Raw genomic sequence first — 18,038 nt, forward strand, 5'->3', positions numbered from 1 at the left:
CAGCGACACCTGCTTCTAACATGTTTTGTCTAGGCAGATTACCCTTGACCCCCTCACTTTACTCACGCTAGGTGCACTGGGTATTTCCGTTTTCCGTAAGGTTTTCCTGGCATGTACTTAAAGTAACACTCCCGAAATTCCTACTAGCAAACATAATCTCTAATTACTGGTGTAGAGCCACAAAATATAGCAATAAGTGTCATTTCTACTGTGATAAGCTAATAGACGGCAAACAAGATGGTCGAAAATTTTCATTATTTTATACAAGAAAAAATAGGGCGCGTTGAGCTGAGGTTAAATTGGTTGAATCAAAAAAAAAAAAAAATGGATTTGCAAAGCTAGTTCAATTAAAAAAAAAATAAATAAAAACAAAATGAAGAGGTAGTCTCTTTTTGCTCCCTGTATCGTTTTTTCACTCTCCTTATCTTCTCTGTCTCCTAATTTCTCCATTGCCTTATGTTCCTTTTTGCGGTGTAAATAGCATTACTATCTGTGGCGATATTTCTTTTGTCTATAATAAACTATTCCAGAGTTTTATAATTATTATATTACTATTGGCTCTTAAGAGATAGATAGATAGATAGATAGATAGAGAGAGAGAGAGAGAGAGAGATAGATAGAGAGAGAGAGAGAGAGTGAGAGAGAGTATAGCAACAACATAAGTTTGATGTTCAAACGGCATAAAGTGGGAGAGGGTATGACATATATATTGAAGTCGCCGCAAATGTGAATGTTAGCCAAGGGATGAGCAGACAGGATGTGGTCAATTTTCTCAGATATACTCTTAAAGATAGTAACTCCGTTGTTGTGGGGGTAATAAAGGGCAAATATAAATGCTGTGGTGTAAGCAAGTGCAACCCGGAAGCACATATAAGGTAAATTAGGGTCTTCTCTGGAGATATCCCGGCCACACGGGAAGTCATCTTTAATGTAGGCGCATATTCCATGCCCATGGCGATCTTGGGGGTCAGATTTAGATGTTAAGTTAGAGTATCCTTAAATTATGAACTTATCTAGGGAAGTGGTCGGCCCTATTCCAGTTTTGCTTATGTAAATATGGACGGATATGCGATATAGTAGTTTCGATTATAGCTGATGGCACTGAAGTCACTTAAGTTTTTAATAAATAATTTTACTAAGAATTCTTCATAATTTTGTTTTCGCTTTCGATTATAGCTGATGGCACTCTGGCAGTATCTCATCTATTTTTTTTATAAATAATTTTACCAAGAATTCCTCATAAGTTTTGGTTTCAGTTTCGATTATAACTGATGGCACTCTGCCACTCCACCACCACTCCAGTCATCTAGTTGTAACTTATTAGAATTGACAAAAAAAAAAAAATCAGTTGAAATCATTATTTTTTATCTGAAAACTCCATTTATTGACTACAAAATTTCGTCCCAAAATCCACAAAAAAAAAAAAAGTGCAAAACAAAATATTCCAATAATTGTTAGAAAAAGGAATGTTTTTCAACTACTTTAGTAAAATAGAGTTACCCCCCTTAGACATGAGTTTCAGTTAACAATTAAATTAAACTTGAAAATCCTGTGCCCAACGTTCTGTATTCTGCATAAATACCAAAATAAATAAATAGATAAACAAATAAGAGACCGCATGTATTTAACCGTTATCCTCGAGTGGTCTCTGGGCCTTGATAAGCGGTGATGCCTACGTAAAAAAAAAAAAAAAAATGATAGGATGGCACTTCAATTTATTTAGCGATGATTTTCTCATGTCAGCAAAAAGATAAGTTCGTTGGAATTGTTTTGTTTTTCTTTTTTGGTCAACTCTGATTTTCTAACCCTAACCTTTTCTTCTTATTGTTGTTTCTTTGACAATACGATATTTATTTACGAACACGTGATTTCTTTTTTCTTTTCTTTTTGTGTGTGTGTGTGTGTGTGTGTGTGTGTGTGCGTGCTTGTGGGATGCTTGTACTTGTTTTTAGGTGAATATTCAGATCTGAGAAAGGGTATTTTTACAACCTGCCCCAGCGTAGTACAAACACCCCCAACCTCCCCATGTTAAGAACGGCTTTCGATGTGGGGTGGGTGGGTTATTCCGAAAGCTATTATTAATATGGATTGGTTGGGGGTGTTTATACTACGCGTGGGCATGTCGTAAAAATTTACCTGAGGAAGTTATATTTGAAAAATGTTAGATTATAAACGCAAACAAAAATAACGAATCCAAAAGCATAAATTTATCATGGTGCGTTAACATCGTGGTTCGTATTTTAATACGCCGGCCATTTTGATTTGTAAATAATCTCACAGACGCCGTCTAGCGGTAGACAATCGGAACTATTGACCTTGTGTTGAAAATAGCAACACCCACTTTCCTTATTTCAAACTAAATAAAAAGAAACATAAATTCAACCCTTCCCTATCAGAGTGCCCCTTTTGCTTTTTTGTGGGGGAGTTGGTTTAACCCCACATTAAAAACGACCTTGTATCACATTTTGCTTCCGTGGGGAAGCAAATAAATACCAATAAAATAGCAGAGAGTTTCATTTCCTCTGATGATATAAGCCATTATTGAAAATCCATGGATTAAGGAAATAAATATAATTCTTTTCCATACATTCCTCATTTCAAACAATAAATTCTTAACTTGAATATATTTTTATGTATACTTATTTTATTCTACAGAATTTAACTTTAATCATCACACTTATATATGAGAGATAAAGAACTTTAATGAAACATTCGAATATCTATGTATCTCATATAGACTTCAAGTGTTAGCCCAAGGTTGTGGGCCCCTTGATTTCTGAGAACTTCGACTGAAGTAAAATAAAACAAAAGCAAAAGTACCCATCATTGACTGGGTTCAAAAACAGCCTACAGAAAATGGACTCTGATTTATGAAAGTATGATAGGTTATGAAAAGGAAGGGTTGTAAAGAGATAGCTTCGAATTTGGGGGTATCAGAACCAAAGCAAAATATGATGAAAGTAAAAATAAAATAGATAAACCCCATAATTTATTATACCATACCTGTTCACACTAAAACACTTATCACAATATTCTGTGGATCTATATTAAAAAATCTTGTTAAACTTTGTGACATATTTCCATTCTATGGAGGTTAGGCGCGAACGAACACCACAATTTTATTATACCATATTTCTTCAAACTGAAACATAATTATCAAAGTATACTTACGCAGATAGATATGAAAAGTCTTTATTAAAGTTTGTGCCTATATCCATTCTATGGAGGCCTGGCATGAACGCAGACCCCACAATTTTATTATACCATCCCTATTTAAGTTAAAACATACTTATCAAAGTATTCTTATGTACATCTATATCAAAAACGCTCGTAAACTTTTTTTTTGCATTTTTTATTTCCATACTTTGGGGTCCAGGTGTGAACACAGACCCCACAATTTTAATGAACCACCGTTCTGCCAGATCAAACATACCCATTCCTGTGTCTCGATACATCTATCATTATATGTAATCAGTTTTTTAAAATACACAACCATATAGGAGCCTATTCGTGACCAGACACACACACAGACGTTCAGCTTTATATTATATATATATATATATATATATATATATATATATATATATATATATATATATTATATTTTATATATTATATTTTTGAAAAATGTAATTGTCTAGTTTAGATGCTTGAAAATACCATAAGGTTGAAATAAATTATTGCATCGACAATTATGTAATTTCCGTGTTATAATTTTTATCTTATTGCTCTGTTTACCACATTGAGCTCTCATACCCGGATTTCCTCCTAGAATTATTCCATTATAACACATATATATATATATATATATATGCTATGAAAATATATATGGCAATTAAGCTACACAGATTATTCTGCATTTCATTCGCGTAAGAATTTGTCAGGATTATGCTAAAAGTTGGTTATCAAGATTGAATTTTCTAGTTAGCCAATCAGCTATTTAGTTGCCGCCGCACCCATCTTAATCACCAAATGGGCAGGCACTTAACAGGACAAAGGAATAGTTGTTCTCAGGTTCACCGATGTCCTTTGTGTGTGTTTATGGGAAGGACAGGTATCCATTGTTGTAGTAAGCTGACCTACTTTCAACCTAATTGTTTTTTTGTGTGTGTTTTAGTCTATATTTTGGATATTATGCTAGTTTACACACACACACACACACGTATATATATCTTTATATATATATATATATATATATATATATATATATATATATATATAGTCATCCACATACAGTACTGTTTCGCTGTTTCACAGCTCATCAGTGTGGCTAGACAAGCAACTACCTCGATTGATTGATTGAAACCCGATCGTCCAAACAACAGTCAGAGCTTCTTACTATTGTGCTATATGGTTGCTGCTATGCGGGCTGTGAATTAACAATGTTTTGACATTGTCCAAAGTACATGAGCTCAATTTGTTTACACAAAGAGCATCACTTCATATGCTAATAGTAATTTCTATATCACTTCCCAAATGCTCAACCTAAGATAGGGAGCATTGTAGTCATCCACATATAGTACTGTTTTATAAATATATATATATATATATATATATATATATATATATATATATATATATATATATATATATATATATATATATACATATATATATGTATATAATTATTTATGAATATGTATATAATTTTATTTTATTTTATATTTATTAATTCATTTATTTTCTATTGTTATTGTCAATTTTAAGATTATTTTGTATCGTTATCCTAGAGTAAAATTTATCCTGTTCACACAGATGTTTGCTATTTCTCGCCTACAGTTTAATAGATGTTGGGGTTCTTTAAAGAATAAGATAGCAAATTTTTCATTCAGGCATAATCTACATGGATCGGCGAGGTCCCTACATGTACTTGCTTGTCTTACTATTTTGTATTTGAATATCGGTGAACGTCCCCTTTCTTTGAGTTCCCAGTATTGGTTTACTAATGCTGTTTTCATTCGGTGTTCTTTTGTTTTTGAACGTACTTTTATGGTCATAATATCTAGTTTTGAAATCTAAAGAAGTCATACCTACGTAATATTTCTTGTTATTCAGGTTTTCATTGTCGAAATATAGACTAAAACACAAAAAAATCATATCTACCCATATTTAGGTTGAAAGTAGGTCCGCTTACTACAACAAAGGATACCTGTCCTTCCCATAAACACACACAAAGGACATGGGTGAACTTGAGGACAACTATTCCTTTGTCCTATTAAGGCTGATTAGGATGGGCTAACTAGAAAATTCAATTGCATGTGCATATATATTAATGCGATAACCACAACTTTTCGCATAAGCCTGATGGATTCTCATGAGAATGAAACTCGGAATATTCTGTGTAGCTTAATTGCTATATATATTATATACGAACTAGAGTAGGCAATTAATCAGTTTGGTTGAAAAATGAGCAATTTCACCAATTTCGATGACAATAAAATATAGGAGTGTGAAACATTTATTGATCCTCATTCAATCCCGGTCAACGCCAGATCGCCTTGCTAGTCATTTTCTATAATTGGATTTTCAGATAATTTTTTTTTGTTGTTGTTAGGATAAATCTGAGTTTTATTTCGCAACAGCATTTATACCCCACCCCGTAGATCTGATTGAAAATTATTAATAGGAATCAATGTTCGTTCATTTTTGCTGTAGAAAATTCAGTGAGAAATTTCAGGGTAAAATTTGACACACTGCTGTGAAAACTCACTACTCCAAAATTCGTAACTCTGCTGTCAAACGTTGCAACTCCAAAACTCATAACTCTGCTGTCTCAATTTGCTACTCCAAAATCAAAATCCAAACTGCCCGAGTCTCTGAAAAATCAACCTTTTTTATTAAAAACCGAAAACATTTCATTTGCATATCAGGTGACAAGATCGCAAACATATAAAGAGAAGTAGAAACCTTTTTTTCTTTATGTCTGGCAACGAACGCTACAGGGTGCATAAAAATCGGTTTGTACCCCTTTTCTTTTAAAGCATTTAATCGCATTGTTAGAGACCATTTTAGACGACATTAGCATCTTTGTGTATTTTGTGTATAATGTTTATTTGTGGATGAGGTTGAGAATAAAGAAAATTAATTATGTTTTTTTTTTATTACATTTTCACCCCAAACAAGGCAAATTGCCACTTTGGTGTAGGGGGCTACTATCAGGGGCAACTGCTACTGGGGTACTATGTAGGGATTTGGGCAGCAAGATGTCAGTTCACGTTACACTTGAACTTCTGCACGTCAGTACTGTTAGGGAAGCAGGGACCTGGAATGGAATTCCAAAGTCTAGCGGTTCTGGGGAAGAAACTATTGGAGTAGAAAGATCTTTTACATCTAGGGATCTCTACAGTGTGGGTGTGGGATTTAGCAGCCTGTCGGGTTTGTCGAGGGTGCTCACGTCGTGGGGGCACAAGTGATTGCAGTTCGTCAGAGCATTCACCACTAAAATACTTGTAGAAAAGGCAGAGGGATGCAAAACAATAAAAATAAAACCTAGTGTACTTTGTAATAGATAGACATCCAAAGAACGTCAATACCTTTGTAGTCACTCGATTGTTGACTGAAAATCCCGAATCAGTCCCAGAAATGACTGAAGCAGTTTATGATTTGAAAGCTACTTTATTTGATTTTTTGTTTGGAGGTGGGGCGGGGGGGTGTCTTTTTAAATTAACGTTTTTTTTTCTTGACGGCTTAAAATATTTTTGATAACAACCCAACCGTCACGGCATTTAATATGAATTTGGGTATAAAAAGTTATTGTTTCAGTGAAGGAAGAAAATGAAAGGATATTTACATACACACATGCATGATAAAAATGTTAAATAAATGAAGTACTGAGCGAATAGAAGGGTCACCAGTTAGCAAGTGCTACCTAAAACATAAACACAGTTTTGTAAATGCAGAAAATTGAGAAAAAACATCTTATAAGAAAAAATTTTCAACAAGAGATAGCAATGTAAAAGTTATTTTCACATTAAATGTTCATAGTGCAAACATACATTTTGTAAAAAAAATGTTCAGTAAACAGTCACAAGGTTTAAAAACGTGAATGTCGAAATATTCATAATATATGTATGTGAGTGTTTGTCAGGATGGCATTGTGTGTGCATGTGTGTTGGTTTACCTTGTTCTTGTTAATATGTATATAACTGTGAGTAGTAATTCGTTTCTGTTTGCCTGACTCTTTTTAGTGTGCAAGCATGCATGCATGAGATGAAAAGACGCTGGTGTGTGAGTCATTGAGTCTTTTTCTTTTGTGACTTGCCTCCCCTTGAACGAGAGGGTGTTTTTTAACAACGACGATGACAACGTTCTTGGATGCCTTCAGGTGTGGTTGGTAAAGTCTGGAGAAAACTGATTTTGTTGACTTGTTTTCATAGGAATTTCTAAGTTTGCCCTCGTTCTAAATTCCCGATTCCGATATAATTATTCATTATGTTCTAAACGTCGATAGAATAGAAGAGGTCACCAGGTAATAAAACAAATGGAAAAATTGAGAATAAGAATATAAAAGTTTGTTTGATAATTAACATTGTTAAAAGTCAATTAGTTATTATCGATCTATCTGTCTATCTATCTATTTATCTATCTATTCAATGATATTCTTAAAATAGTTTATATTGGGAGTTATTTATTGTTTATAGAATAACGTATAGCAATGGGTTTTAGCTGAAGATGTTTATATAAATTAGCTAGGTTAAATAAACAAAATGACCTTGAGTAGGCAGACGTGGAAAGGTCACACGTTAGAGATACGTGTGCTTTTTGAATGATGACGTGACGGAACTGAGGTCAGGAGGTCGAGAAGTTCAGAGTCGAGAGTTGGAGTTTAGTCACGCAAGTGAATAGACGTACTTCAAGCCAGGAAGCGAGGCTGTGACAAATAAGCATACAGGCATGTAATGCGGATTCTGTGAAGACCATTTGAGACAACTGAAATAAATTTCCGAGACATAAATATAAATAAGAAAGATCAGGGAAGAAAAAGAGAAGAGAAAAAAAAAGATGATAGAGTTAAATATAAAATAAAGGGAAACAAATGTCAAAATGACCCAGATAGGAAATGTTAAAGGCGCGAAAAAAATATATAGGGCAAAATAATATAGGTCAACTGAAATGTACAGGTCATCACTTAAAAAAATATCAGCAAGAGTTTTTTCTCTCTCCTCTTTTTCTTCCCTGATCTTTCTTATTTATATTTCAGACAACTGCGGCTTCACAAAAGAAGGAAGAACAGAAGTCTCAATTGGTTATGGTGTTGGTCATTTCATGTTTCATCACGGAGCTCAGCAGTGAAGATAGAAGAACCCTTGGAGAAAGAAAAGGTATGAAGTATATATTATTCTTCTCATAAAAAAATGATATCTTTATGTAAATATGAACTGTAATATATACCCATGTGATAACTCTCCGGTACAACATGACTCAGTTTACATGTCAATATCATATCCCCTGAACAACAATACATACAATTTATACATTTATATCTGATCCCGTTCTAAGAACACAATATCTCCCACCTCTTGGAGGCCAATCTACCTCGTTATCTAACAAATTATTTCCATGTTCGTAAACGTTCATATGGCAAATGAATATTTTGTAAAGAAAGTTCAAAGTAATTGTCTGTATTTTTTGAGATGAGGTGTTTTCATTGATTGAGATTGTTATATGTGTGTGTGGGTGTGTGTTCTTATCCTTACACCGTTTCTTGCCTTGGAAGTCTTCAAGACGTGTACGTACAAATGTATAATGCGTACATACCTGGTTGCCTTAGCCAGCGGATGATATCTTCTGGTCGCTGGTCTGCCATCTCATTGGGGAGTGGTCACTGCAGACAGATTCATTAATGACAACAAGATGGACTGAAGCTTCAATCTTTTATTTAAGGCATGCCTTTATCTCGAACTCTGATTGTCAAGAGAAACCTGAAATCTCCGATCTGCTTCTTCTACTGCCTAAACCACTCTCCGCATGTGGTCGTCAACTGGAAGCCTATGACCACAATTTCCGTGTCACCCCTAATTTCCGGTGCATTCTCTCTAGGTTGATACCTGTCAAACCTAACCTTTTGTTACCCGGTCAACTCACTGATGGGAAATGAAAATATACTTACATGACTTTCTATTTCTAGAACTACCTAAATAGCAATTAAGCTGGGATTCCCAATACTACAGTTCTTCATCACACATACTTACACACAAATAAGTGAACAGAAACAAACTACTAATCATAGCTATACACACACTAAGAAGAACAAGGTAAACCAATGCACATACATGCACAATGCCATGTTGCCAAAACTCACATACATATATTGATTACACACGCATATTTAAACTTTGAACTTTCTTGATTGAGATTGTTGAACTGACTTCCTCATCTTGGTTGTTATAGTCACAATGTTTCGGTTGTTTTGCCCTCCGGCCTTCATCAGGTGTTTTTTTTTGTATCGAACTGGGGAACTGTTTGTTAGGAGTCTCGAACCCAACCCTTTATTATTATTACGGGGGTACCGTGTTTGGACTCCAGCTAGGTTCTGGGACATAGTTGCTGATTCTCTGTTTTGAATGTTACTTTTTCACTGCCTTCGTTCAGGATTGAACTCAGCACCTTTGGGCAATTGTAAACTTTGATACAACGTCTAGAACCACTCGGCTATATGTCACTAGGTACCCCCATAATAATAATAAAGGGTTGGGTTCGAGACTCCTAACAAACGGTTCCCCAGTTCGTTACAAAAAAACTTGACCTCATTAACTCATTAAAACGGGCACCTGCCAAATCCAAGTAATTAAATAAATTCAAACGTGTTTCCGTTAGCATCTCGCGGTGGGGCAATCGTTAATGTCGCACTTTTTTTTTCACACTTTAATTTACAACTTTGCCTCAACAGTTCGGGTTCGATCCTTACCTACCAAAACATTTTTTAACACCCCCCCACCCCGGAGTTTCCACACACACCTCAAAACACCTGGGCAACGCCGGGTACCCCTCGCTAGTACTTTATAAAAACGAAACTGCAAACTATTCAAATTTTAATTAATTTAATTAAAATACTGTTTTTGCTGTTTGTTGTTTAACTAAATTGATACTTATTCATTAATTGTACCGTGCTGAAATAATAATGTTATTATTTAGAAAGTTATTCTTAACATGGGGAGGGTGTTTCGTAACTATTCTGTACTTTCACCTAACAATAAAAAATGATGGTACTTATGCACTTATTGTACCGTGCTAAAATAATAACTTTACTTAGAAAGCCATTCTTAACATTGGGAGGGCGTTTTGTAACTATTCTGTACTTTCACCTAACAATAAATAATAATGATATTTATGCATTTATTGCACCACGCTGAAATAATAACGTTATTACTTAGAAAACCATTCTTAACATGGGGAGGGTGTTTCGTAACTATTCTGTACTTAGACCTAACAATAAAAAAAAATGATGGTATTTATGCATTTATTGTACTGCACTAAAATAATATCATTATTATTTGGAAAGCCATTCTTAACATGGGGAGAGGAGGGTTGTTTCGTAACTATTCTCTACTTTCAGCTAACAATTTTATAAAAAAAATCCTTCTTGTTTGATTTGTACAAGACCCTTTTCTTTTTTTTTATTTTAGAATTTTTAATTTGACATTGGTTTCCAAATAAGAAAAGAAGGGTGTTTTGTAACTATTCTGTACTTTCACCTAACAATTTAATTTAAAAATATCATTATCATTATTATTATTATTATTATTATTATTAGTAGTAGTAGTAGTAGTAGTAGTAGTTAAACTGGAAAATATTCAATTTTTAATTAATTAAATTGCTGTTTCTGCAGTTTGTTATTTAACCAAATTAAGATTTCGGGATTATGTTCTATTGGCCTTGGAGATAGGCCGTATATACGGGGTTAAAACGCAAATAATCCCAGTCGTATCAATTTGTAAGGGCAATTGAAAAAAAAAATGATGAATCCACGATGTTTTAGGTGGCCTTCAGACTTCTGCTATTGTAGGAACCATCAACATCCTTAGGAAAACTCTTGATCTTTGAAGCTCCTGGTTTGGAGCCGGGATTGATTGGAAATAAATCCCACCTATTTTCAGGGAGACGCTAATAAAAAAAAAATAAATAAAAAAAATAAATAATAATAATAATAATAATAATAATAATACAGGAAGCAAGCGTACCAAACTGGATGACAAAAGGTAGAACTACACTGCTACAGAAGGACATGGAGAAAGGAACCGTCCCTAGCAACTATAGGCCAATCACATGTTTACCAACTATGTGGAAGATATTGACAGCACAACTGAGGGAACAAATCTACCACTCCCTGAATAACTGTGGACTCATCCCCAAGGAGCAGAAAGGATGCCAAAAAGGAACAAGAGGAACACATGACTTGCTATATATAGATCAAAAGATCCTAAAGGAGGTAAAAAGGAGGAAAAAGAATTTAGCCATGGCATGGATCGACTACAAAAAAGCATGTAGCAGGATCCCCCAAGCATGGATAATAGAATGCCTAAAAATATATAAAATACCGAGCAAGATCATCAATGTAATAGAAAATGCAATGAAAACATGGAGACTCAAATTGACAGCTGATGGACAACACATAACAGAAATTAACATACAAAGAGTCACCTTCCAAGGACTCACTATCACCACTACTGTTCATCATAGCCATGATGCCCTTGAACAGTATTCTGAGAAAGTGCCAAGCCGGATACAAGTTCTCCAATACAGAAGAAAAAATGAACCACCTGATGTACATGGACGATCTGAAACTTTTTGCAAAGACTGAAAAGGAGCTAGAGACACTAATTAACACTACCAGGATCTTTAGCCAAGATATCCAAATGGAATTTGGAATGGAAAAGTGCGCAGAACTAGTTATAAGAAAGGGTAAACTGGAAACAACAGAAGGCATGGAACTACCAAACCAAATAGAAATGAGGACACTAGGGGAACAAGACAACTATAAATATTTGGGAATTCTGGAAGCGGACACCATCAGAGCAACAGAAATGAAAGAGAAAATTGGAAAGGAATACCTCAGGAGAACAAGAAAACTCCTGGAAACGAAATTATATAGTAGAAACCTAATAAAAGGTATAAATACATGGGCAGTATCACTAGTAAGATACTCTGGACCGTTTATAGGGTGGACAAAAGAAGAACTGAGACAACTCTACCAGAAAACCAGGAAACTCATGACCATGCATAATGCACTACACCCAAAGGACGATACTGACAGGCTCTACGTGAAAAGGAAAGATGGCAGGAGAGGACTGATCTGTATAGAAGACTGTGTGAAGGACACAGAAAAAGAACTAGAAAAATACATAATGCAAAACACTGAAAGGATAATTATGGCAGCGAGAAACACTGAAAAAAACCCAACAAAACAGAAAACAGAGAGACAAATGAGAAAAGAGAAGTAGGAAGAGAAACAACTCCACAAAAGATTCATAAGAATGACAAAAGATAAGAATAACGAAAACACCTGGACATGGATGCGAAAAGGACATATAAACCAAGAAACTGAATCTCTAATAACTGCAGCACAAGATAACTCGATAAGAACCAACCATATCAAAGCAAGAATTAATAAAACAAGAAAACAGCAAATGCAGACTCTGTGGACAAAGAGACGAAACGATAAACCATATAGTAAGTGAATGCAGCAAACTGGCCCAAAAGGAATACAAAAACAGGCATGACCAAGTGGGGAGGGCGGTGCACTGGGAATTGTGCAAATGACTGCATTTTGAGTGCACAGACAAATGGTACAAGCATAAACCCACAACAGCACTCAAAAACGAGAACCACAAAATCCTATGGGACATGGACATACAGACGGACAAACCCATCCAAGCAAGAAGACCAGATGTCGTAATAATTAACAAGAAAGAAAAATCCTGTCAAATCGTAAACTTTGCTGTCCCAGCTGACCACAGGGTGAGTATGAAAGAAAAGGAGAAACGAAGCAAATACACAGAGCTAGCCAGAGAGTTAAAAGGGATTTGGATGATGAAGAAAATCAAAATGGTACCGATAATAGTAGGAGCACTAAGAACAATTCCGAAAAACTTTGAAAAAAGAATGGGAGAAATTGGAATCAGTGGAATAACTGCAAAAGTACAACGACTAACGATAATGAAAACGACTGAAATATTAAGGAAAACCCTTGAATGCGGAGAATAATACAAGAAGACAATATAACGAATAAGTGTTACAAGGAATGAAGAACACAGAAGCTGCATATCTACAAGTTCTACACTCTCATCATGCACCCCCCCCGCATAGTTTCATCACCGCTGCTCCTCCCAATAAAAAAGTGATACCAAAGAGCTGAGAAGGGTCAAGAAGGACTGAAAGACCGAGGAGAGAACGCTAGCCAGACCTCGGCTGGACAAGCGCAAAGAGAACTGGGACCTTGGGGAGGCTTAGTGCCACTCAAGTTCCAGTATAAACCAATGGCCGCTGCCGGCGAGAAATTGGTGGTAAGAGGCTGTTGCGATAATGCAAATTCATTTGCAAATGCTATCGAAGGAGGTGGAGAGAACTGGACGTCTGGGGAGACTTGTTGTCACTCAGCCTCCAGAGAACACCACAGGCTTCCAATCAGATCGTTTGTTGACTTGTGTGAAAGCCCATGTGAGCCGCCGCCGCCACCGACGACGACGACGACGACGATGATGATGATGATGATGATGACAATAATAATAATAATAATAATAATAACAACAACAATAATAATAATAATAATAATGATAATAATAATGATAATAATTTGTTGTTAAACTGACTTATTTCCCTTGTTTCATCCGTCACTTTTCTTTGTATACGCATCAAAAGTGCTTATGCAGAGTACAGACAATGCGAATTTTTAGATATGATTTTCGGGTTAAATTAAAATTTTACCGTACTTTTTGTTTATTACATTGTCAGGTGAATGTAGAAAATAGTTTGTTTTTTTTTAACCCTCATCATCTTCATCGCAAGAATAGGTTTCTAAATAGTTACGTTATTCAGAATTGGCCTTATTCTGCATAAATAAAGATTCCATGTATACAGAAAAGATTCTTTTTTTTTTGCGTTTGTTCTTTTTTTACTCGCTTTTTCGTTACGTTAACTACAATGTACTGTTGCAAAAAATTGTTTTCTTTTACTCATTTAATTAAAAAAAAAAAAAAAGAAAAGGTTTCGTAGCCAATGAAAATGTTTTTTTTGTTTTTCTCATTTAATATCAAACAACAACAACAACAATATTTAATATCAAACAAGATTTAATATCAAACAACAACAACAACATTTAATATCAAACAAGATTTAATATCAAACAACAACAACAACAACAACATTTAATATCAAACAACAACAACAAAAAACATTTAATATCAAACAAGATTTAATATCAAACAACAACAACAACAAAAACAAAAACATTTAATATCAAACAACAACAACAACAACATTTAATATTAAACAAGATTTAATATCAAACAACAACAACAACAATAACAAAAACATTTAATATCAAACAAGATTTAATATCAGGCAACAACAACAACATTTAATATCAAACAAGATTTAATATCAAACAACAACAACAAAAACATTTAATATCAAACAAGATTTAATATCAGACAACAACAACAACAACAACAAAAACATTTAATATCAAACAAGATTTAATATCAAACTACAAAAACAATAAAAACATTTAATATCAAACAACAACAACAACAACATTTAATATCAAACAAGATTTAATATCAAACAACAACAACAACAACAAAAACATTTAATATCAAACAACAACAACAACAACATTTAATATCAAACAAGATTTAATATAAAAAAAAACAAGAAGAAGAAGAAGAAGCCAAATTGTCTTAGTTTTGCAAGATTCGTTACAATATTATAGAGTTATCTCTCTTAGTTTTGTGAGACTGTCAAAAAACTATATTCGAGTTACTTCCCTTGTATTTACAGCATCAATTAGAATTGCGCCCGGTCATGTTTTTAGATGTTGGGAGGAAGAGCGAATGACATAAACAAAGAGTGAATAAAACAGAAAAAGAGTTGATGAAGAAAGAGATGGGGGGGGGCGAAATGGTAAGAGAAGTGGTGAGAGGAATGATGTACATAGTTAAAAGATGGGGAAAATGGTAGAAAGAAAGAGATGGGGAAGATAAAGCAATCATACCTAAAATAAAGATTTATTTTCTCTCACGAATCAATGTCCCTGCGAAGTGATTTGACCAGATGGCCTCGGCGTTTGGCCCATAACATGAGAGCGTAGTCGGCTTCAGGTCACTGGTGCCTTATTTCTTTTCCTTCTTCATCTCTTTAGGTCGGGTGGGAGAATGTCCGTGCGTTCACTGACGCAGCTGGGTGAAAATCTCTTGTTCCCTCCTCTCGGTTCCCTCAAATACCTCGTTTTTATAGTCGCAAACTGGCTCCCAGCGACTGTGATATTTGAGGTGTTTATTTTAGGCGCGGATCTCTGCCATTCGTTGATAATTATTTTGTGGTTATCTTATTTTTTTCTTCATCGGAAGCGATGCGTGGAGCCATGTGCAAATGACGATTTTTTATTTTGTCTCTCATCGTGGATGCGTTAACATCCGGTTGGCTGTCAATTCTCATCATGTTCCCACAACCATACAGTCTGACCAATCAGCTTGCAGGGCGCATTGATTCCATTTGTCCCCAAATAAACTTCTTTGTATCTTTATGAATCTTGGTCGGTCAGTGTCCTTCCATCTACATTGGTGAAATGTCAAAGACAACAAAAAACAAGGCTTTTCCAACATCAAAAGAAAATCTCCCAGAAGACTCTGAACTTCCTCGGAGAGAGTGAATAACACTCAACCAGGCATGAGTGAAGGTTGCCAAAACACAAGACAGCCTTCACAGGTGGGGTTATATACAGGACGCACACATCCTCACAGAATGTTCCCTAAGCGAAGCATGCTCCGATGTAGACCTGAGGCATGCCTCGGACACTGCCCGATGATTGATCTTGAGGTGGAGCGAAATGATAGGATGATGATTCGGACTACTGGTCTCATCTTGAGTGCCATTCACACAAGGTGTCAGTCGATGTTACTTCCGACCTTCTTCAGGTGTGTCTTGTCGAACTCGGGAATTTTTCTGTCAAACTTGGGAATATGGAACTCTTTATTTAATTCACTGAGGTAACATGCTCTCATTCCGTCAGCCATAACTGGGTAGAACTAATAATTCGATATAGTATTTTGAGTGTCGCCCGCACTGAGGATTGAGCTTCCGACCTCCAAAAGAGCTTAAGTTATTTTTAATCTGACACAAGGATATCTTTTTTTTTTTAAATTTTTTTTATTACATTTTCACCCCAAAGAAGGCACGTTGCCACTTTGATGTAGCGGGCTACTATCAGGGACATAAGCTACAGGGGTACTATGTAGGGAGTTGGGCAGCAAGATGTTGGTTCACATTACACTTGAATACGTTACCTCTAATTCAGAAGCAATTTCTTGAACAGTTGTGCATGGATTGGCTTTAACTAAGACTCTTAATTGATCGTTGTCAACATTCGATGGCTGACCTCTATGCTCATTATCTTCAAGACTCTTGTCACCGCCACAAAATTCCTTAAACCACCATTGTGCTGTGCATTCAGTAGCGGTTCCTGGGCCAAATGCTTCGCTGATATTGCAAGCTGTTTTTGCAGCTTTTCTGGCCTAGCTTGAATGTAAATAAGAAAATTATGCGAATTTGCTCTTTTCCATCTTGAAGTTAACGTTCTGAAAAGAAAACCTGATTGTCTTAGAGTCCAATGTAAACAAGTTTTTGGTGAACTGTCCCCCTACGTAATCCAACCGACAAAAATCCAACTACCTATTTTAAAAACGCTATAGTTACATTAACCCTTATCCTCGAGTGGCCTCCGGGCCTTGATAAGTGGTGACTCCTGTGTAAAAAAAAAATAACATAATTGTTTTAAAACGATTGTTAGAAATTTAAACAATTAGATAGAGTGAAAATGCTTTTTAAAATTATATATAAAGTAGAGATATTATAACGAAAACTTATTTTAAAATACATCATTTGAAATTAAAATTTTAAATTCCACAAGAACCTTCTTGTCAACCTAGTATGTATTGGTCAACATATGATGGTGAATAGTAATCTCTTTAGAGGGAACTGCTAATCACCCTAACCACATGTTTACAAACTTCGTGTCTACATAAGGTCTATCATAGATATTGAACACACGCACATCATAGTAAAGTTGAAATTGGTACAATTATAGTTGTACCAATAATTCGCCAGATCACTGAAGTTAAGTAACATTAAGCCTGGCCAGTACCAGATGGGTGACCATTTGGGAAGGCGAGGTGCTATATGTACCGCGAGGTAAAATACCAGGTTGAGAAACTCTCGAGGGTAACAAGACTCTCTTAAGCCGTGGTAGGCACTCCATCTAGTGATGGCGTCACAATAAAAAAATACCCTTGATAGTCCTGGTGAAGCATCAAGTATTCAGCTACCGACAAGATTTGAATTACACGACAAACTTGTGTCGTGAGTTCAATCTTGGCTGCGGCCGCATGTTACGTTACGTTTTTTCCCCCCTCTTTTTTAATTTCTTTTCCTCTTTCTTCTTTCCCCTCTTTTTTATCCTTTCTTTTTGCTTCGCCTTCTCTTTTAGGTTTTTATTACGCATGGAAACTCTCGAGGGTAGACGAGACTCTCTTAAGCCATGGTAGGCAACCCATCTAGTGATAGCGTCATGATAGAAAATACTCTTGATAGCCCCGACGAAGCATCAAGTATTCAGCTACCGACAAGATTTGAATTAAACTACAAACTAGTGTAGTGAGTTCAATCTTGGCTACGGCTGTGCTGGATGAGTGGATAGTTGCATTATTTGGATTCTTTGGACTACCATTTCGCAATAGCTTTGCCACTGTCACATGCCTTGGACGAACAACATCAGCATCCTTCTGCCTTCGTTGGTTGAATGAATCAATAAAAGATAACAACCA

The 18,038-nt window shown here is 35.4% G+C and overlaps 1 protein-coding gene across 2 annotated transcripts in view; it reads left to right on the top strand.

The window, feature by feature from the left end:
• The first annotated feature begins 1,710 nt into the window (after positions 1-1,710).
• Positions 1,711-18,038, top strand: part of LOC145268715 (uncharacterized) — a 144,221-nt gene continuing 127,893 nt past the window's right edge. For both annotated transcript variants that reach the window (XM_080124258.1, XM_080124260.1), the window contains exons 1-2: positions 1,711-1,754; positions 8,201-8,321. In XM_080124258.1, coding sequence (XP_079980384.1) covers positions 1,726-1,754; positions 8,201-8,321 — 150 coding nt within the window. In that variant the 5' untranslated portion in view covers positions 1,711-1,725. The remainder of the gene's footprint in view (positions 1,755-8,200; positions 8,322-18,038) is intronic.

Source organism: Euprymna scolopes, chromosome 44 (assembly GCF_053919585.1).
Source record: "Euprymna scolopes isolate OS-2025 chromosome 44, ASM5391958v1, whole genome shotgun sequence".
NCBI lineage: Eukaryota > Metazoa > Mollusca > Cephalopoda > Sepiida > Sepiolidae > Euprymna > Euprymna scolopes.